Source organism: Patagioenas fasciata, chromosome 1, assembly GCF_037038585.1.
Source record: "Patagioenas fasciata isolate bPatFas1 chromosome 1, bPatFas1.hap1, whole genome shotgun sequence".
Classification (NCBI taxonomy): domain Eukaryota; kingdom Metazoa; phylum Chordata; class Aves; order Columbiformes; family Columbidae; genus Patagioenas; species Patagioenas fasciata.
This window is the reverse complement of record NC_092520.1, coordinates 69,797,761-69,819,257: the sequence shown is the minus strand read 5'-3', so window position 1 is coordinate 69,819,257 and position 21,497 is coordinate 69,797,761. Positions and strand designations below refer to the sequence as shown.

The 21,497-nt window shown below is 40.3% G+C and overlaps 1 protein-coding gene across 1 annotated transcript in view; it reads right to left on the bottom strand.

The window, feature by feature from the left end:
• CIP2A (cellular inhibitor of PP2A) overlaps window positions 1-21,494 on the bottom strand; it is a 34,058-nt gene extending 12,564 nt beyond the window's left edge. Inside the window, exons 1-13 of the mRNA XM_065829441.2 lie at window positions 21,285-21,494; window positions 19,641-19,788; window positions 18,433-18,545; window positions 10,710-10,804; window positions 9,963-10,059; window positions 9,558-9,680; window positions 9,257-9,402; window positions 8,472-8,547; window positions 7,045-7,272; window positions 6,390-6,549; window positions 5,405-5,546; window positions 4,574-4,673; window positions 3,594-3,712 (exon numbers count right to left, since the gene is read on the bottom strand). Of these exons, the coding sequence (XP_065685513.2) occupies window positions 3,594-3,712; window positions 4,574-4,673; window positions 5,405-5,546; window positions 6,390-6,549; window positions 7,045-7,272; window positions 8,472-8,547; window positions 9,257-9,402; window positions 9,558-9,680; window positions 9,963-10,059; window positions 10,710-10,804; window positions 18,433-18,545; window positions 19,641-19,788; window positions 21,285-21,386 (1,649 nt within the window). The 5' untranslated portion in view covers window positions 21,387-21,494. The remainder of the gene's footprint in view (window positions 1-3,593; window positions 3,713-4,573; window positions 4,674-5,404; window positions 5,547-6,389; window positions 6,550-7,044; window positions 7,273-8,471; window positions 8,548-9,256; window positions 9,403-9,557; window positions 9,681-9,962; window positions 10,060-10,709; window positions 10,805-18,432; window positions 18,546-19,640; window positions 19,789-21,284) is intronic.
• Window positions 21,495-21,497: the final 3 nt, after the last annotated feature.

Below are 21,497 nucleotides of genomic sequence, written 5' to 3'. Positions count from 1 at the left end.
CATGCTTGTCCCTCAAACATCTCAATGCTCCTTCACTAGACTCACTATAGTATGTCTGCATCCCTTGTATTGGGGAGCCCAAATCCGTACACACCACTCCAGATGCGGTCTCACCAGGGCTGAGCAGAGGGGAATGGTCACCTCCTTCAACCTGCCAGCAATACTCTTCCCAATGCAGTCCAGGGTGCTATTTGTCATCTTCACCATTCTTGAGAATAAAAGTTACATTTGCTTTCTTCTAGTCCTCAGGAATCCCTCCCAGTCAGCATTATTGTCAAAGATAATCTGGGGTGGCCTTGCAATGACATCAAACTCCCTAAACACTCATGGATGCATCTGTCAGATCTCATGGACTTTTGTATGTGTTCAGTTTGTGCAAGTGTTCCATACCCTGATCCTCTGCCACCCTTGATTCCTCTAGACTTTCCCGTTGCTCTTAGGCACCTACAATTCCCAAAGGCAAATCATACCAGTGAAGGCCAAGGTGAAAAAGGCATTGAGTACACCAAGCTTTTCCATGTCCTTTGTCAGCAGGTCCCCTGCCCCATTCAGCAGAGATGCACACATAGTCTATTTTTTGCTGCTAATGTATTGGTAGACGTCTTTCTTTTTGACCTTCACACGTCACCAGGTTCAACTCCAAGTGAGCTATGGCTTTTCTAACCTCATGCCTGTGCACTTGGACACGCTCTCTCTATTTCTTCCAGCTAATCTGTCTCTGCTTCTGCCTCTTGCATGCTTCCTTTTTATATCTGAATTTTATCAGGAGCTCCTTCCAGGTCTCCTGCCACGTTTGATGGATTTTCTGCTCATTGGAATGGGATGGACAATTAAGGCCTTGAAGAAAGTGATCCTTTGGAAAGGAGAGGTGAAAGGGATGGGGCAGGAGTGGGAGGGGGAAACAAAAAACCCCACCCAAACAGCCCTCCTTGACTCATTTTCTCCCCAGGGCTGCACCCCATGGGATTCTTCCAAGCCAACCATGAAAAAGAGGTCAAGATCTACTATCCTGAAGTACAGGGTTCTGATTCTACTTTTTTCCCTGTTCCCTTCTCTCAGGAACTTCAGCATCACCATTTCATGGTCACTGCAACCAAGGATGTCAGTGACCTTCACAACCCCAAACAGTTCTTCCTTGTTTGTGAGAAATCAGGTCCAGTAGAATGCCTCCTATCATCAGCTCCTCAATTCTCTATGTTAGGAACTGGTCAATGGTGTGCTCCAGAAACCTCAGGGATCGCTTGTGCCCTACTGCTACCTCTCCAGCAGATATCAATCAAGGTTGTTAAAGTCTCCTACAAAGACCAGAGCCTGTGAACATGAGTCTTCTTCCAGTTGTCCAAAAGGCTTCATCTACAACTTCTTTCTGATCTCACAATCTGCAGCAGAAACCCACTACAACATTGCTCGTTTTGGTCTGCCCCCAGTTGTAACTCAAAACTCTCAGCTGGTTTATGTATCCCAAGGCAGAGTTCCATGCATTACCTCTGCTCTCTCATAAAAAGGGCAACTCTCCTTTCTGGCTCATCCTTCCTAAAGATCCTGTATCCATCCATTACAGTGCTCCAGTCATGTGAGCCATCCTACCACAAGTCTGTGATTCCATAGCCCTATAATGGCATGCAGACTTACTTCCAGTTTCTCCTCTTTCTTCCCAATGCTGTGTGTATTATTTTGTAGGCATTTCAGAGGGGCACACCACCTCAGTGATTTCCCAGGAAGAGCATGAGGGGTTTTCCCCCATAATATTGTCCTGTAGCCAATCTCATATTTATGTGCATGTTGGAGTGACCCAGTTTTAGCCCTACTGTGATGACTGCAACATTCCTCCTGTTCACACAAACCCAAACCCTTTGTTTTCCAACCTAGTTTACTACTTACTCACTTGATTTTTGGTCATCTTTTCCCCTCCCTTGTCGCTTTTAGTTTAAAGGTCTCCTCATCAGGTTGGCCAGTCCTTGATCCTCAGTCTCATGGTCACAGAAACCAAACAAAAATTGTTTCTGACACTTGTTGCACGATCAAGTGTTGGCCTACAGAATCTGTCCACTCCTCCTCAAAGCCTTGCCCCCTTCCTGGCAGAATCACAGGCAACATCACCTGTACCCCTACGACTTCCAGCCGCCACTATCATGAGTCTCCGTTTCCCAGCCCAACGGCAATGAACTCTGACTGCCCTGCCTTTGGTACGTCTGGGGTCTCAGGCACTTGAAACTGCAAGGTCTTGAAGAAGGATGTGGTTAATCTCTTCCTCATCATCTCCGATACTCACAAGCTGCTGACCTCCTGCAGCTCCTTCACTTGACACCACAGATCCTCAGCAATTGTACACCTCCTGCAGACGAGAAGACCATCTCCTACTGCCTGAATCCTAATAAGAAGTTCTAAACAGTCCCTGCAGCCCAAGACTTCTGGAGCTGCATACCTCTTCTGAAACTCTATTTGGGTTGGCGCTTCAACTTGCAAGATTTATTTTGTACCCGGTTTTGGTGGTTTTACAGACATTCCTCTACTTAAACAACATGCTCCCCTGCCCTGCCCCCATATTTCTCTCCTTAAGTTTACTGCTAACTAGTTATACTGATATTGTTGATACATAGTACTACTTGGTAATCATAAATCCAGCATTGACGTTTCTAGGATGAACACAGTTTTAGACTTATAACTGTGTTCTTATCACTGGCCTGGTTTTGGGTTATGACTGAAAGGAGTATGATTCCCTAAGGCGTAGAGAGGTTTTTGTTTTTTAAAGTTCTTATATGTGCAAATACGTTCAACAACCAAAGAACCACAATGAAGCAAATTACCATGATTTGGTTATGGTCATCTTCCTTTACTTTTTCCTCCCATATAATTAGTAATTCCATCACTGTTCCCAGATAAGCTAGTTATGTCACAAACCTTTCACTTGAGAAAACCAGCTTGAATGCCAAAAAGGCATCAAATCTGGAAGTCCTTTTAAACAATTCCCAATTTTGTTCTTAAAAAGCTCTGCTAACAAAATGGGAAGAAGTTTCAGATTAGTTTTCTAGGTTGCAAAGACTGTAACACAACTTAAGATTGTCTTGCATGTTCTATTACATCTACAGCATAAGGACCCCATCAAACAGAGTTTCTCAATATTTTTCCCATACTTAGACCACCTTAAATATACTACCTGAATTGCCATATGCCTGTGTCTTATCCTATTCTGTTCTTTCTTGGAAGTTACTGCAAAAGGGTAAGAAAGACTTTAGGAACTGAAGAGTGACATGTGTGACAAAATTCAGTAGAGAGAGAAATCTGACAGTATTAGACATACTCCACGTAGGAATTTTCAAGAACAGACTTCAGACAAATGAACACTGAGGGACATAAGTCAATCACCACGATGTTCTCTGGCATCCAATGTTAATTGAATATCATCAGCATTTGAACTACTTCCTCTGGTGACAAAATCATTACTGTCTGTTAACTGCAGATAAAGAAGAACAAGACAATTTTTCTGAAGCTTCTGTCTCTGATGAACTGAAAGGCATATGTCAAGAAACATCAATATCACTAAGTCCATAAAAATGTCAAATCCTACCAGACTACCACAAAAATAAACTTACACTGTGGCAGGAAAATCCGGTAAGGGTGCAGCCTCAAACAGTATTCCAAGCCCCACTTGGACTTGCTCTCTATGGTCTGATGTTAAAGCAAATGCCAACGGTGTGATCAAGCGTTGATCCTAAAAGGGAAACAACTTTGGTCAAAACAAGATATGACAGTTAACAATAAAAAACCCACCAGATATCACAATATCAAAGTCTATGAGCACAGAAGTGTTTTATTCAAAACTTAAGCTACCTTCTTAAATTCGCCCTTCTAAGTTTCTCAGCCTGAAGTCAATGGAAGAGAAGTGATTTTAAAAATAGTTTACACTTCAGAGTATTTAGAAATGTGTTCTCCCATTAAAGCCAAATGCAACAGGTAAAAAAAAAAACACAAAATACTTTAATTCCTTCAAGTTTTCAATTGCTTGATTTCCATTATCAAGAGTTATAAGCTTAAGTCTTAGAAGGATTTTCTGAGGAGCACAAAACTCTCATTGCTACACAATAAATTACACAATTCCCATTCTTGAAAGAAAACCTTTCAAAAGAGCATGAAGCGTTTGATTATCTGGATTAATTTTCCACCTACAAAGTAAATTGTTAAGGTACCAACTGACCAATTACACAAAGTCACAAATTAGATGTATATATTTAACAGTAACCAACTCCACAAATAATTATATAGTTGTGACAACTTTTTCTATTTTGCTACATTTAAACTGCAGTCCTAATAGAGTCTTCAAAGGACAATTCTTACCAGGCAGCTGAAGTATGATTTCACATGCATTACTGAAATAAATGGACTAAAAGCAACCTGCTTTTATTTTAGAATTAACAATGAAATAACTTCTAAGAAGTGTGCCCAGGGGACTATATAGCCATAGAAGTTTTACCACTTCAGAAATAAGCACACAAAACATTCAGAACTAAAATTACTGTAGTGCAATAACACCTTCCTCACAGATATGCTTCATAAGACGTTTTAAAAATCATACCTGTAAAATTTTGTAGAAGCTGACCTCCATACCAGGTACATCCTGCTTCAGTCTGCTCATCAGATCAAGTGTTTTCAAAATAATAGCAGCAGCAAGTTTGCTTTTAAACATGCAAATAGAAAGTCAAAGTGGAAGACAAAAAAGGCAGAACAAGATTTGTCAGATCAGCACTGATAAATAAATTCAATCCATTTTAAAAAAATAAATACCTTCACAAAGAAGTTAAATATGTCTAGCAAGGCAACAATGCCAACACAGAGAGATCACCAAATTCCTTGGACATGCTGATGAGTTTCTCCAGCATGCCAAGGATGGAAACTGTGAAGACTGAAAAAAGAGGCACTTTCAAGTTGAAAGCGAGGAAGGTTTAATCATAGGTCAAATTATATTTCACTGGGTTCTGGCCATATAAATCTTAGTTATATCAACATTCAAGTTAATGACAGTGAGCTGAAAGAATGTGTATTCCATTTGTAGTGCAATAATTCCTTCCTCCTCCCAATATGTGATATTTTTGAACTCTGGTTGCACAAAATCAAAACGAAAAATCAGGTGCCATGAGCAGTTCTGGGAAGCTTCAACTTGGATAAGCTTGAGCTACGGCATGAGCTTTAAGTTCATTGTTCCACGTAAGTGGATTTCCAGCTTATACCAAAACCAATATCCAAATGCTTAAGCTAGGTTTTACTTAGTAAGTTTGATTTAAAAACAGTATTGATTTATATGCATTTAAATGGTACTTTCAACTATAATTTACTTTCCATTGGAACAATATCACTACAGTCATACAGGTCTTGCAAAATTGGATTTTAGATAAATTTGTGTGCTTACCACATTCTAGAGTCCACCACTTTTGTCCCAAAACCAGTATCAATCCCACTATAGGTAAATTGGTGTTCTATTAGAGATACGCACTGGCTGGCAGTCAGGACCTTTGAGGCACGCATTTTCAGTATGTCATCTCTACAGAGCAGTAGACTGAGTTAAGAATAAACTTAACATACCTATGTTTAGGTACTGGCACCAAAACGCAATGTCTGCTAATACTAAAAGACACAAAAGTTAGTGTACCAAAGGACAAGAGCCTCCAAAAGTGCTCTTAAAATGCAACTACTGAAGTCACGCTTAACTCACAAGCCAAGTAACCCTCACTTTTCAATTAAAACTCACACTTAGGCAGAAACCAAGAGCTAAGGGAAACCACAATAAAATGAGTGGCATAAAGAAAGATGATGAACAAAAGGCTGTGAGCAATCAGTTCCTTATACAAGAACTAGTTCTCTATAAGTGAATTAGTAAAGAGACTTATTCAACAGAAATCAGCTTAGATGCAGGACTATGTTCTGCAGTCATGTCCTTCTTACTACATGACACTGTGGACAACAGGAATCCAAAAGGAGTGAAAAAATGTATCATTTCACATTTTTCCATGTTTCACTGATGTAAGTTTACATATTTGGCTGGGAGCTGCATCTGACTTCACTATATGAAAATATTATACTGATCAAGAAGATGGCCACCCAAACTCCCCTTGCAATTACAACCGAAAACACTCATCTTCATCTTTGATCTGCAAAGCGCTTCTATACTGTTGAATAGCCACCACATTTTATCCTGCACCACTGTATTACACAATAATTTCAAAGCAATTAGAAAGCTACTTAATGTCTTTGAAGATGACAGTCCCAGGTAAAATAACAGCAGCTATTGTCATTAAAACTACCAAAGTGACCCAAGATGGATATTTCTTCTAACATCTTACAGCAGATCATGTTGGAGGAATAATAAATTGCCAGTAGGCAAACAAAAAGGATATTTGTCAGGACATTAATAGCCTTGACCATTCTTTCACACTTTTTCTTCACTAATAGCTCATCCACAATCTGTTCTGGCATCTGAAGGTGATCAATAAGAACAGGTAGCAGAAGATCCACAAAATGTTCAGCTGAGGTGCTGTTCCCAGTATTAATAACATCCTGTAATAAACACATTTTCATTTGTGTCAATATTTAAAACTAAAGAACCAAGAAGCCAAGCCTATTCTATCTCTTCCTCCACCAGCCTGTCCTCTGGTTTTCCCAGCCTCTTGCTATTTCAGGTTTAAGACTGCTGATAAGTATCATACTGGAGGAGGAAGTTTAACAAAGAGTACAGAAACAGCAGAAACTTCCTCATTTCTACAAGTCCTAGAAAGCAATTCTTTGATAGCTTTGTATCTGCCTCACAACGTCATGAACTGCCATATCTTCCACTTAACTTTCAAGGCAGACTTGTTTCTAAAATGCAGCATGACTTTAAAAGAAATGTGCATTTACAAAGTATGGAATTCTAGAACAGGGAGAATTTTATTTCTGGTATATTTCTACATTAACTTTTCAAGGCAAATGCTAACAGTTAATTGAAAATCAATTTAAAAAAAAAAAAATCTATCTGGTAAGAAGCTCTTTAAATTCGATTATCAGTCTTGGTACCTCAAAAATTTCTTTGAATAACTGCAATGCTAGAACTGAACAGTCTTCAGAGCCTTCCAGTGGTTGGTTTGACAAGTGCACCAATGCAACAGATGGCTCAAAAGTCTTTGAGCGAGTCGTAAATCTGGTATTTCCAGAGACCAGCAAGCCAGATGGTTCCAGTATTGCCTGCCGCAGGGTATGACGCAGTTCTATCACAGAACAGAAGGCAAGCAGCAGTTCTAAGATCTGTGTGAAGTGAATGAGAGTTCAAATGCTTTTAAATCAAGTACTTGTACAGAAATTGCAACTCTCATAGTACAAGTCTAAAAAGATAGGCAAGTTCTATGCAACTTCTTTTAGCACTTTAAAGGTTTCTGAAGAATAGTTTGCTCTCCTTAAAGCCAAGTCAGCAGGAGAAATACAGTTCATTAGAGTGATGAAGGCTTGGGACAGCCAGCATTCTGTGTATTGGTCTCCTTCATAAAAAAAAAAAAAAAACCCAAAACAAACCAAGAACAAAAACAAAACAACAGCCCCCCACCCCCCCCCCCCCCGCCCCGCCTGCTGGCTACAGATCTAATAAGCAGTAGAAATGCACATACACTCAGAATGAAGAAAGCTTTAGAAGAGAAAATATTTGACACACTAATGGATGCACATGTGCAAACTCAGAGACAAAGGAAAGCACCCTGGAAAGCTCCTCGTCAATATGTATTTCTAATTAAAACCAATAAACAACAACAACAAAATCACATACCCTGAAACATCAGCATATTTCATTTACTATTATGTGAAATGCATCCATAAAAAAAAGCTTAAGATTCTTTTCACAGATGTATTTAGCCCAAATATTTTCACAACATCTCATATTTTAGCCTCTAGCAACAGAGAGCCCACGTTTCATTTATTTAAGGTGGCAGTGAGACAAAGCTGAATGTGACAGTTAACTGCTTAACCCAACATGGCATTAAGTTGTTCAACTAATATAAAGAACTTACTCCTAAATCTTTGCAATTAGCATCATCATTCCCTAATCATAATTTCAAAGTCTGAGTATTAATTCAAGTTTTAGCCAATGAAGTGGAACACACACTGCATTTCAGTAGATCCCCAAATTTCTTATTAACTAAAGCACAAAAAACTGTTTATGTTGGCTTTTTACCTTTATGTCTTGATGCCTGAAAGCAGACACACATAATCTGGCAAAAAAAAAAAAAAAAACAAAACACACAAACACAAACTAAAACCAGAACACCAGGTATTATAAATTCAACCTGTCAGCCATTTGAAGAGCAAGCAAATACAAACTTGGTGAATACCGTAGGTCACTTAAGAGTCATGAAGTATGTATTTCATTATTAACCCTCGTATACAAGGAACCTACAGAAGTGGAACTAGATTAGTAGTTGTACACTCTTACGCTTAAATTGAAAAAGTATAAATACCTTAGATGATGAATCAGGATCCCTTCCATGAAGAAGATCTAACACCTGACCAAGGCATGAGGTAAAGTGTTCATATCTGCAGCATACATAGAAGAGGAAAAAAAAACACACACATGAAAAAAAAAGGAATTTCAACACTCAAATATTTATATGGCGTGATAAATGCAAGTGTCCTGTTCTCCTCCTTACCCCCAAACACTTCAGGTATAGTGATAGCTTTAATGTCATTTCTATTTAACACAGACTAAACTTTAAAAATGTTCTAAGAATTAAAGCAAATTCCTTAACATAAGCCAAGATTTACCAGCTGTTTTTACTGCTAGATTTAGATTCAAATTCTGCAACTAAATTCTGCTCACTGAGTTTGCAGAATGACTAGTCAAGCCCTCCACAGAACTACTCTGTAATGGCCTCCAGTGAAATTACTACAATTTCAACCATACTATTCCACTAGGAAAACATATAGGCCTGTAAAAGGCATGACAGCTATTGCTCATGTTTTCTGACCACTGATACTTGTCCAGACAAAGAATTACTGAACGTAACTATTCAATATTGCCTGAGTGACAATGAAAAAACAGATTTTGATCCACACTTCTGTGTGACACTAGTAACACAAGAATCCTTTAGTTTTAGGTACAACAGTTGTAATCAACTAGTTACTTTCAAAAAGCATCTAGGGAATTTTTTCCAATGTTTGGTTCAGAATACAAACAGCATACAGCAAAGGAACTGAACGAGAGCCTAGGAAAAATACCTTGCACTTTTAGGAAGTAAAGCCATACCTGGTAAGATAATCTGCAACTTTGGGGTTCTTCAGAAGATCCATGAGTAGATCAACAGAGTATTTTCTTGTTAAAGTACCATCTCCATTTACAACAATATTGAATATTAACTGAAATGTCTGATGGATATTTCGAGCATGAAAGAGCTGAAAGAAAGAAGAAAGTTACATACAGGCACATACTTACTTTGCTGGGTCTCCTGCTTATTAAAACTACCTGGCATCAGAATTTTATTTTGCCAGTGTGACTATCAGTTTTATCTACAACTTAAGAATAGAACAGACTTCAAAATATCACTTACTTTTTCTCCTACTTCTTCGTTTAAGGTAAGGCTTGATAAAACTGAAAGTGCAAACACGACCATAGTCAAACTACTATGGGCCAGGAAACTTATTAAGGTGCGATAAAAACTCTTCACATTATTCTAAAGCAAAAAGGAGAAACATAGGCATTACAAATTTTATTCTGTTCTATAAAAACATAAACCTTACAGTTTTTACATATGTATAAATAAGCCATACAACTCATGAATAACAATATTAGAAACATATTAGAATTATAACTGTTCTCTAGGAAATCCATGTGGATCTACCGGGTTATTGGTCCCGCAAAAAAGACCATAAGAAATACAAAAGTGATTTTCTAGAGCCCAGTAACTCTCTTGTCCTCAAGCCAGAGAATTGTGCCACAAAAACAAAACTCTTACCAAAGATTTTATCTTAGTTTGAACAGGTAAGTTGTGCCGACAGAGATTTGCCAGGAGTCCTAAACACGGTATCGTTACCTCATCTTCTGTGGATTGACTTAAAAGAAAAGTCCAGAAAGTCAAACAAAGACTTTTTATTAATGCATCCAGAAATTAGTTACAAGTATTTGGGGGCTGGAGGTGGGGTGGTTGGGGGGGTTCTCTACTTTGTTTCGGTGTGTGGGGGTTTGGTTTTGTTTTTTTTTTTTTAACTGGACACTATTCTGCCAAGTCAAGCAAAATTCAGATTGCAATCCCCATAGTGTGGGCAGTTTTTAACTGAGCACATCTGTAAAAAAAAAAACAGTATCAGAGACCAGTACTATCAAAGGTCCTTTATTGCAGGTGCTTTTAATAGTCACTAGATCTCTTAAAAGGACACTTGCACAAAACTCATTTAAATCTAACATAAGTCTGTTCCTAATGACAAGCATGAATTTTTCCCTGATTCTTCTCTTTGACAGCTCCCTGGGGTATGGGGATGGGCTAAGAGGCAATTAATATCCAGTCACTGAAAGTCCCACAACCACTGCCTTTGACAGGTTGTAACATGGTTTGCAAAGAAAACAAATCTCTGTTTACTTCAGAGCAAAAGTGCCACAGCTCACTCTGGAGACCAGGTTAGTGCAATATGCGAATGGCCTTCAGAAAGTTTAGAAACTTATCCAGGTATTTCCCATAAGACAAGACAACTGAGTACACACTTACACATGATGCATTAGAAATGAAATTAATTCATCGATGTTTGAACCAGCACAAAAGACAGGAACGTTGTAGGTTAGCCTCTGCAGCAGCTGAATACTCTGAGGAAATAAAAAGTTGTTTATATGTGTCTTTCCTACAGCATCTCACTGAAGAATGTTACAAGTTACAAAAGCTGGAACTGAAAGGACAAATAACAAGACACCACAACTGAATTCATTTTCAGACCCTGTGATGTTAACATAACAATTACATAAGCTGCTGTGAGCACATTAAGTCATGTCCTGCCACACTGATGTACTTATTAAAAGCCCAAACAGATGAATAAGGTTTTATTTTGACAGAGGCATTACATTTTTAGCCCAGCCAATTCTCCTCTTTGCCTCGTCAGCAAGTTCTCCATTCTATCAGGGAGGAAGGGGCTTTGTCCTACTGAAAGATCTACAAGTTTCACTAAAATGGAAAAAGTGCTTTGCAACCTCTTGCAGAAATTATGCTTCGCGCAGGGGTATCAAACTCATTTTCATCAGGGGCCACATCAGCCTCACAGTTGCCTTCAAAGGGCCAAATGTAATTTTAGGACTGTATAAATTTGACTACTTCTACACTTATACAGTCCTAAAATTACAATCAGTCCTTTGAAGGCAATCATAAGGCTGATGTGGTCAATGGTGAAAATGAGTTTGACACCCCTGGTGTGGGAGATTTGAGGGATTTTCTTGAAATTAATGGAACTGAATAAGCGTCTGAGGCCTACGTGTCCAGCAAGAGAGTAAGAGAACAAGAGTTGAGCAGCCTACGTGCCTTACGTGACTTTGTATAACCTTGAGTAAAACAAAAGAAAGACTGTCTAATGAAGAAAGGAGTCAGCAAGTCAGCTACAGCATAGATACATTTTGCTTAATATTAGAGCTTGTGCAGAAACATATAATCCAATCACTTATTAGTTTGTGGTGCATGAACAGTAGCTATTGACCAATTACAAGCAGCCTTCTGACGCATGGACAGGTCAAAAGATACTTAAGGAGAGTTGTAACAAGTAATAAAGGGCTTTGCTTAAATTCACATTGGATTGTGTGGAGTCCATGATTTTTCACCTTCGCAAGTGGTGACCCCAATGTGAGAGAATTTACGGCAAGGGGACAACTGCTGCTAGAAATGAGCCCTGGCTGGAGTCAGCACGGTTGGACCGTGACCGGAACGTCGTCTGTGGGCTGCGTGCCTCCCAAATGATTGCTGCAGAAGTGACAGAGGAGGAACAGAGGATCCAACATCATTGCAACAGACACCCAAAGAGGTGAGCAGCCAGGGGCAAGAGGAGATGGGGCAGAATATATCTAAAGAAGAAGCAGCAATACTGCAGCTCCTCTCGTGTACTCTCTCTAGGAGAGGGGTGAAATATGAGGAGAGTAACCTCAAAACACTATTAATTTGGTGCAGGGACAATGGATTTCCTGCTGATCCGTCAGGAGCCTTTCAAATAGAGACTTGGGGAAAAGTGGGAACTGCATTGTGGGAGGTGATCAGTCGCGGTGAAAAAGATATTCTTGGTCTTGTAACCACCTGGCAACTGATAATTACTACATTGAAGCAGTTAAAAGCCAAAAAGACTGTTACACAAGGCGCATTCGCGGCATTAAGTCCTACAAAAGAAGAAAAGACTGTTATGAGCCTTAGTGACTCAAAACAGGTATTTCCAGCTCAAATGCCAATTAAGTTGCAAGTTTTTGCTCGCGATCCAAAAGTATTCACTCCCAAAGGAAGTGGCGGTGGAGGAACACTCTGCACCTCCCCTGGAAGAAGAATCATCCAAAAAACAGAACCAATGTACTGAGGACATGGAAATTGATCAAAACGCACCAATCGACTTGACAAAGAGAAACTATTTTATCCTCCTTTGCCACGGCCTATACTGCCTACTTCTGAACCTCTGGTTCATCCTGGGTTTCCTGATAAGCCTAAATGGGCTCAAGAGCTTATTCGGAAACTGGAAGGTTTGGAGAGACAACAACAGATTCAACAAGCTTATTTAGAAGATCAAATGAACAGAGAAGACATGGTAATACATAGATTGGAACAGAACATTTCTAATAAGCATTCTGGGCGGGCAGTGGGAGGTATGGGAGGTACAGGAGCTGCAGGAGGTGCTGTGGGTGGCAATCCTACCATGAGGTGGCAGGGTGTTAAATAAATGCATTGCTTGAGGGGGAAGTTTTACTGTCTGCATATCCAGTAATACGAGGGGGTACAGGGAATGACAGGAAACAGAAACCTAATTACTGGGCTTCTTTTCCCTGGGAAATAGTTGAGGCGAGGAAATCGGTAAAAGAACATGGGAACATTACAGCCTGGCTTACCATCCCCTAACATGATTCCACAGAAGTGGGATGTGTTAGTAATAGATCTGAAAGACTGTTTCTTTACAATTCCGTTACATGAGGATGATTATGAAAAATTTGCTTTTTCAGTTTGATCAGTCAATAAGCAAGAACCTATGAAAAGATATCATTGGGTTGTTTTACCCCAGGGCATGAAAAATTCACCTATTATGTGTCAACCATATGTTGCTTGGGCGTTGGTGCCTCTATGTGACAAACACAGAGACTTGATCATATATAATTACATGGATGATATTTTGATTGCTGGAAAATCGCTACAAATTGAATTGATAGTTGCAGAACTAGAAAAAGAGTTAGGGACCAGAGGTATAAAAATTGCACCAGAAAAAATCCAACACACACAGCCTTGAAAATACTTAGGTTGGGAAATCACTAAGGCTACAGTTCATCCGCAAAAATTTACTATCAGGACTGACATTCAGACCCTAAATGATGTTCAAAAAACGATGAGTGATTTGAATTGGATTTGTACCTGTTGTGGTATTACAAATTATGATTTACTGCCAATTGCTAAATTACTGCAGGGAGGAAGTGGGGTCGATGCTCCACATTCCACAAATGCTGAAGTACAGCAAGCATTAGTGAACACTATGCAAAAACTTTCCAATCATTATACATACAGATGGGATCCAGAACAAGAAATAAGATTAATTATTATTAATAACTCTGCACATCCTTTTGCTTTGATCATGCAGTGGACAAAAGAATCTGACCCACTCGGAATTTTGGAATGGCTGTTTCTCTCAATTCAACCCAAACAATCAGTAGTTACCAGAATAGAAACATTTGTGCAATTGATAATAAAAGGTCACTCCTGTATAGGGGAAATGAGCAGAAAAGAACCAGATTATGTAGTCATACCTTTGTTGGCTGAATATTTGCAATGGGCACTACAGAATTCTATAGTTCTACAGTCTGCAGTGTTAAATTACTCAGGACCAATTTGAGTGCATTACCCTCCACATAAGCTTATGGGGCAGTTACCAACATTTCAAATAGAACAGATGCCTCTTTTGTCTATGAATCCAGTAAGAGGTATCACTGCTTTTACAGATGCAGGAGGTTGTTCACAGAAAGCTGCAATAACATGACAGAAAAAGGGAGAATGGAAGGATCTTGTGCTAACTGATCTAGAGGGTTCAGTTCAACTCTTAAAACTACAAGCAGTAATTCAAGTCGTTAAGATGCGGGACAAACAACCTGTAAATGTAGTATGCGATTCACTGTATGTTGTAGGGGTTGTATCACAGTTAGAAAGAGCAGTTTTGAAGAATGGTGACACTTTACTACAGTACAGACTATAAACACATTGTTATTTTATCACTCATATCAGAAGTCATACAGGAATTGCTAGTAGCTTAGCTGAAAGTAATCAGCACACAGATAAATTAGTTGCACCTGCTTGGACAGGTCCTTCTATAGACAGGTTTGCTCAAGCTCGTCGCTCACATTATTTTTTCCCATCAGTCAGCTAGTATTTTACAGAAACAATTTCACAGCCCTGAGACTGATGCAGGAAACATTGCTTTGTCCTGTGCTGATGGTCAAAATTGCTCTGGTGGATTTTCAGGAGGTGTTAACCCGTGGGGTCTTGGGCCTTTAGAAGTATGGTAAATGGATGTCACACATTCTGCAGAATTCAGACGTCTCAAGTGTGTTCATTTTTCAGTTGATGCCTTTTCTCATGTTATCTGGGCTACTGCTCAGGCAGGAGAGTCTAGCAAATACGTTCAAAAACACTTAAGGGCAGCTTTTGCAGCTCTTGGTATCCCAAAAGAAATTAAAACAGAAAATGGTTCTGGCTATATTGCTCGGCCTACTAATCAATTCTTATCCTTATGGGGTGTTACCCATACGACAGGGACACTGCATCAACCAAAGGGGCAAGCTATTGTGGAACGTACACATCACACCTTAAAACAGCTGTTGCAAAAACAAAAAAAAAAAAAGGGAGAGGCTGGCCTAGCACCTCAAGAGTGATTACAACAAGCGATATATGTTATGAACTATTTTAGGTTACCCAGGGAAGAAAAGGTAACCCATGGTAACTCATGGTGCAGGTTTAACAGGAGGTTTAGAGCAAGTCAAAAAGGGACAAGCAAAAGTTTGGGTAAAAAATGGAGTTACAGGACAATGGGAAGGTCCATGGAACTTGGTAACATGGGGACAGAGATATGCCTATGTTGTTACAGGATCAGGACTGAGGTGGGTTCCAGCAAAGTGGATCAAACCCTGGCTAGAAAACACTGCTCAGAGCACAGAAGTTAGAAACAACAAGATGCAAGAAGCAGAAGCAGCATCATCTAGTGGTGAAACTGATACCTAAGATACAGTTAATAACATAGAGGGGAAAATCATGACTGACTAGCTCTAATCTATTTTGATAATATTACTGCTTTGATTATTCATACAGAGTTCAATGATGTCATGGATTTTGCAATGCATAGTAGGCATTACTCTAACAGTGCTAAACATAAACAATGCTTTTTGGCTTCCTTCTCAGCCAAAGACTAACATTTGGATAACTTTAGCCAACATGACGGGTCAAGACTCAATCTGTTTAGCTACTGCATCTCCAAGCAATCCCTTTTCAACATGTTTGGTTGGTGTTCCACTAGATACCTGGCCTATACCTAGAAACAAGAAACAACTGGTTGGTGGTAAAAATGTGACAGATAATTTGGACAGCTGGGTTGTAGACCTAGCACAAGGAGGTTTGGAACCTCAAGAAATTGAGTTACTAGGATCAGTAAAAATGGATTTCTGTCTATATTTCAATTATTCAGGAAAAAACTTCTCTCTCATGCAAGTGGTAAACGCTTCATCTGTATATCGCAATCAGAGTTTTTGGTGTAATTATACCAGTCCAAATGTATCTAGGGCTACCAACATTCCTTTGAAATTACCCCCCAGGAATTTTTCTAATTTGTGGAGATAGAGCTTGGCAAGGAATTCCTCCCTACATAAAACAAGGACCATGTTCTTTAGGGAGATTGACTCTATTGACTCCAAATACATCAACCATTTTAATGCATAAGAGAAGAAAAAGAAGCATCCATGTCTATAACAAAGATTGTAAGGATAATATAAAATTTTGGGGAAAAGATGAAACTATAGCATCTTCTATTTTTGCACCTGAAGTTGCAGCAGCACAGGCTTTGACTATGCTTAACAAATTAGGATGCTGGTTAGCAAAACAGACTAACGCTACTTCTTTAACATCGTCTGGACTTCCAGCAGATACAGATTCAATTAGGCATGCTATGCTTCAAAATCGTGCTGCCATAGATTTTTTGTTGTTAGCGCAAGGGCATGGTTGTGAAAGCTTTGATGGAACGTGTTGAGTGAATTTGTCTGATCATTCTGAATCAATTCACAAAGCAATTAGAAGGTTAGATGGCATGACCAAGAAGTTAACCTACGAAGGCTGGGTTTTAGACAAGTGGTTGCATGTTTGGGGTATTACAGGATGGAATAAGGATTTATTGAAAAATGGTCTATTTATATTGATAGTTGTTTTAGTAATGTTAATGCTTATTCCTTGTATCTTACAATGTGTACAACGTACAGTAGAAAAATCCATGAAAGGTCTATGATTGGTTCAAAAACAAAAAGGGGGAATTGTGGGAGATTTGAGGGATTTTCTTGAAGTTAATGGACATTGTATAGAACTGAACAGAGCTCTGAGGACTATGTGTCCAGCAAGAGAGCAAGAGTCGAGCAGCCTACGTGTCTTACGTGACCTTGTATAACCTTGAGTAAAACAAAAGAAAGACTGTCTAGCAAAGGAGTCAGCAAGTCAGCTATAATATAGATACATTTTGCTTAATATCAGAGCTTGTGCAGAAACGTATAATTCAATCACCTGTTAGTTTGCGGCACGTGAACAGTAGCTATTGACCAATTACAAGCAGCCTTCTGATGCGTGGACAGGTCAAAGGATACTTAAGGAGAGTTATAACAAGTAATAAACAGCTTCGCTTAAATTCACATTGGACTGTGTGGAGTACATGATTTTTTGCCCTCACACCCCTGGCTTAGATGAAAACAAGTTTGCTGTGAAGACTGCCAGCAGATCTAATTGTAGTTGAGTCCTTCATACAGCATTCTTTCAGTACATAATTGAATTAATATGAAGTTGATGTACACATATGACAAAAATCACAGCATAGGATAGCAGCTGAAACAAAATTTCATCATATAACTTACAGGTCTTATCACTGGATCTACTTAGTGACTGAAAAAATCTCTCACACTGACTGGGAAGTCACCTGGATCCCTTTATCTTCTCCTACTCCAAGTGCTTTGACCAACAGACAAACTGTGAGAAAAGTGTCCTTTACTGGATTCTTGACTCATTTTGCACAGATCAAGGGCAACAGAACTGTTGGCCAAGTAATTTTCCATTTTCTCTCTCAGAAAAGAGAGAGTAGCCAGCAAGTACTTTCTGAAAGCTCAGAACCTCATATGAGAAAACCTGTGCCTATTAAAAAAAAAAAAGTTTTGCCCAACCTTACTTTAGAGACATTCAAAACCCACCTGGACACCTTCCTATGTAACCTCATCTAGGTGTTCCTGCTCCGGCAGGGGGACTGGACTAGATGATCTTTCCAGGTCCCTTCCAAACCCTAACATTCTGTGATTCTGTGTGTAATACGCAGAAAGGACATCTTAACACTGGTAAAGTCAGGCTGTGAGATATTAAGTGTTCACAAAAAATAATTTAAACCCACAACAATAATGTCTGCACTGGGCTCCTACAAGTCAGCTTCCACTGGCACAGCCCCTTTTACTCACTGGTGGACAGCACTGAACAGAGAGCAGGAGGCACATGTGCCCTACAGACCTTCCATGAGGACTGGCAGCCACGGCTCTCATTTCACTCCTTCACAACTGCCTGTCAAAGAATTGATTAGACAAAACCATCTCCAAGCTTTTGTTATGAACAGTAGGAAAAATAACAAAATACCTCAGCTGGAAAATAACCTCCCAAGCTCTAAAGCAGTGATTTCTTGAAATAACTTCAAAAACAGGGGGTTTTGTTTGATTGGTTTTCTTATGTTGGATTAGTTTTGTTGGTTTGCTTTTGTTACGTTTTTTGCTTTGTTTCAATTAGAGTAGGCAAGAAGCACAAGCAAGATTAAAGAGATAATAAAAGAACTCTATGCAGGTTAAAGTCCTGTCATACAAGCATCATACAGCAAACAAGATACACAGCTAAGACCAACACCCTATTTTAGATCGAGCTTCAAAAGAATTATTACCTGCATGTGGTATAATAGATACTATATAAGAGTAGACAAATTTAATTAAGCGTTAGTTCCTCTTACCTGTAATACAACTGGGTCACTGGGATTTGTAGAGCTTCGATGAACCACGCCTGCCAGCACACTGGTCAGATTGTAGGTATCCTGAAGAGCTTCTCTAGTCTCATTGTCTAAAGCTGGTATTTAAGAATTATTAACAAAATAACCCTGTCTGATAGCAACCAATCTAAGCAGAAGCCAAAGTCTTTGAGCAGTTTTTCATGTATATTTAAGCTTTAAAAGCTTGAAATCAATTCTCTCTATTTCTTGCTTCACACTGTGGTGGGCAAGTAGACTAAAACTGATACCTTGAGAGGGTTATTTAGCAACAGTTAAATTAAAAAGCCAGATCTGCTTAGGCAGTCCTGGAAAAGATGTAGCAAACAAGGATGACAGATAAAGCAACAGATCAGTTGGAAAGGGACTAATTCTTAAAATTTTCCAGACCCAACAGGTTGGAAAAGGTAGTTACAAACCCCAGCAACCAATATAATTTTACAGTAACTGTTTCAAAAACCTACAAGGAAGCTCAAAGAGGCTAAAAACTCCAGGAACCAGAAGAGATAAACGAGATCATCATGAAGGACTCAAATCTTGAGTAACTACTCATAGATTATGAGAAACTAAGTAGAGAAGGGATAAGTTTTTTCCTTGTATAGGTAACCTACATACATAGGTTATGGTGAGCACAGAGCTCCCTGAACAATGAAGTCCCAGTTCTGTGAAATGCAGAAATAATGCATCTCAAGAAACAAGTTAGAAGCAATAGAACATATTTTGTAGTTTGGAAATTTGATGCACACAGGACCAGGCCACTGGAGAGCCCAAACTGCTGCCCAACAAACACTCCAATGGGAGAGGTAACTGAGGTGATGACAGTTGTTGATGTAACGTGGCTTCTCCCTCTCTTTGCATCCCCTAGGCAGGTTTATCCATTTCATTAAAAAAGGTAGTCTCTTCAAGCTCCAAAAATCAAGGAAGCAAATTCTGAAAAGCACGATCATCGCCATTTCACAGATGTGACTTAAAATCTGCTTCTCACAATGACCCAAAATCTTATCTGGCCTTGTACATACTGCCAGTTGGTTCAAAACAGGCACTCCACTACAAACACTGCCTCTGTCTCACCTTGTGCTTTTTCCAAGAGGTTCATCACCCATGCCACAGAATCAGCATCTGTCTCACCCTCCCCTTCCCAGACCAAAGATAAAAAGTTCAGATGCAAGCCTTACCCAGCTGTGATAGCAAAGTAACCACAGACAAGGTGAGAGATGGATTTGTATTGGCATCGTCAAGGAGTTCTACCAGGCAACTGAGACATTCACTTGGTAGAATCTGGTTTGAAGCAAATAGTCGTGTAAGCTTCAGTCCAGAGATAACCTGGAGATGAAGAGAGAAAAATAACCTTAATTACTCAACTGCAGCAAAGCATTTAACAAAAAACATCAAAACACAGGTTTTGCCCTATTTGACAAATTGAGGATGTTAAGCACCACTCTAAAAGGATGTGCACTGGAAAAAACTGAAAAAAAATCTGGTTTTCATTCCCATGGATGCATTTCCCTTTCTCTTGGAGAGTACCAAGTTTACGTTGTGATCATTTATAACATATTGGAGTTGCCTTTGCTTGCATGCTGACCGCATCCATAGTAAAAACATTCTTAATCTCATAGCTCTAGCAGAGGAACACTTTGTATTTCTCCACACACTGAACAGAATTAATATCAGGTTATTCTTCCTACATTTAGCATAGATAAATGATAGGGTTTATTTTGAAAGAACCACCAAACAGATTTCTCAACACAAACATTTAATAATCAGCCTTCAGTTCAGCCCAGTTCAGCCCACAGACACAAAAAGGAACCCAAAGGTGCACAAAGGACAGTGTGTAACAGGAGCTTTCAGAGTACTCTGTGCTTGAGACAAAAAAACCAGAATCTGAGTTCAAGGAAGCCTCTATAAGAAGGTGCTGAAAATGATACATCTGCCCATCAGTACAGGCAGGCACAAGTTACACTGGAATGATAGAGGAACATAATGTCGGTTTTGCATATCCTTGTATATCTCTTTGCAATAGGTACAGGAGAAAGTTCAACTGAACACTAACTTTTTTATTAATATTTGAGCAATTAACAAGTAAATCTGTATTTGAGCTAGGTACCTAGCAGATTAAGCAATTCAGTCAATGTGTCAATCTCTCACCACACCATGGTCCCCAGACCAACACTGTACACAAGGCTCTACCTGGAGCTCAGCCTCCCCTCAGCAGCAAACCCCTTTCATTACGTGTTGCATGAAACTGGCAAACACCTGATACAAGACGAGCTCATCAGTCACACTGCATTTTTAAAGTTGTGGAAGTAAACGATCCTTGAGGCTCAGAATTACCAGGAATATTAAAAAAGTCCCCCAAAGGGCACACTACGTGCTTCACCTGCGTCCATGTAAACATGTTACACACTTCCGTGAGCACACACAAACAGCGTAAACCACTATAACAGAGTACACAGTCGTAGTCCGGAGATGTGGCTGAACACTGAAACGGCCACCAGCTCCCCTGCCAGCCGGGCAGCGGGCGAGTGTCCCCATCTCCAAGTGCTGAGCTCCGGGGGAAGACGCAGGCCGCGCCGGGCCCGCAGCCCCAGGCGCCTGCAACCAGCGGCGGGGCGGAGTGGGCCGGGACCCCGGCGGCTCCAGAGCCCGCGCTGCGGTCGCCCAGGGCGGGGACGCCGGAAAGAAGCCAGCCGAGGCCGGGACCCGAAAAAAGCCACCCGTGCCCACAGGCCCGAAGGGACACCACGGCCACACAAACAGGCCCGGCCGCCCGGCCCCACTCCCGCTGCCGCCCGGGAGCCCCGACCTGGCGCCGCTCTCACCTCCAGGCCACGCTGCAGCAGCGCCGCATTAGGCGGGGTCTTGGCCGTCCGGTACTGCGTAGCTGCCAGGAGCAGGGACTTCATACAACCCGAGGCATCCATGGCGCCTCGGCCCCGCTCTCAGACCAGGCAGCCACAAACAACGCTCGGATTTCCCGCCGCTGCCATTTTGAAGGGAGCAGCCACTGAAAGGCAGCGACCGGAGCCCGCGGG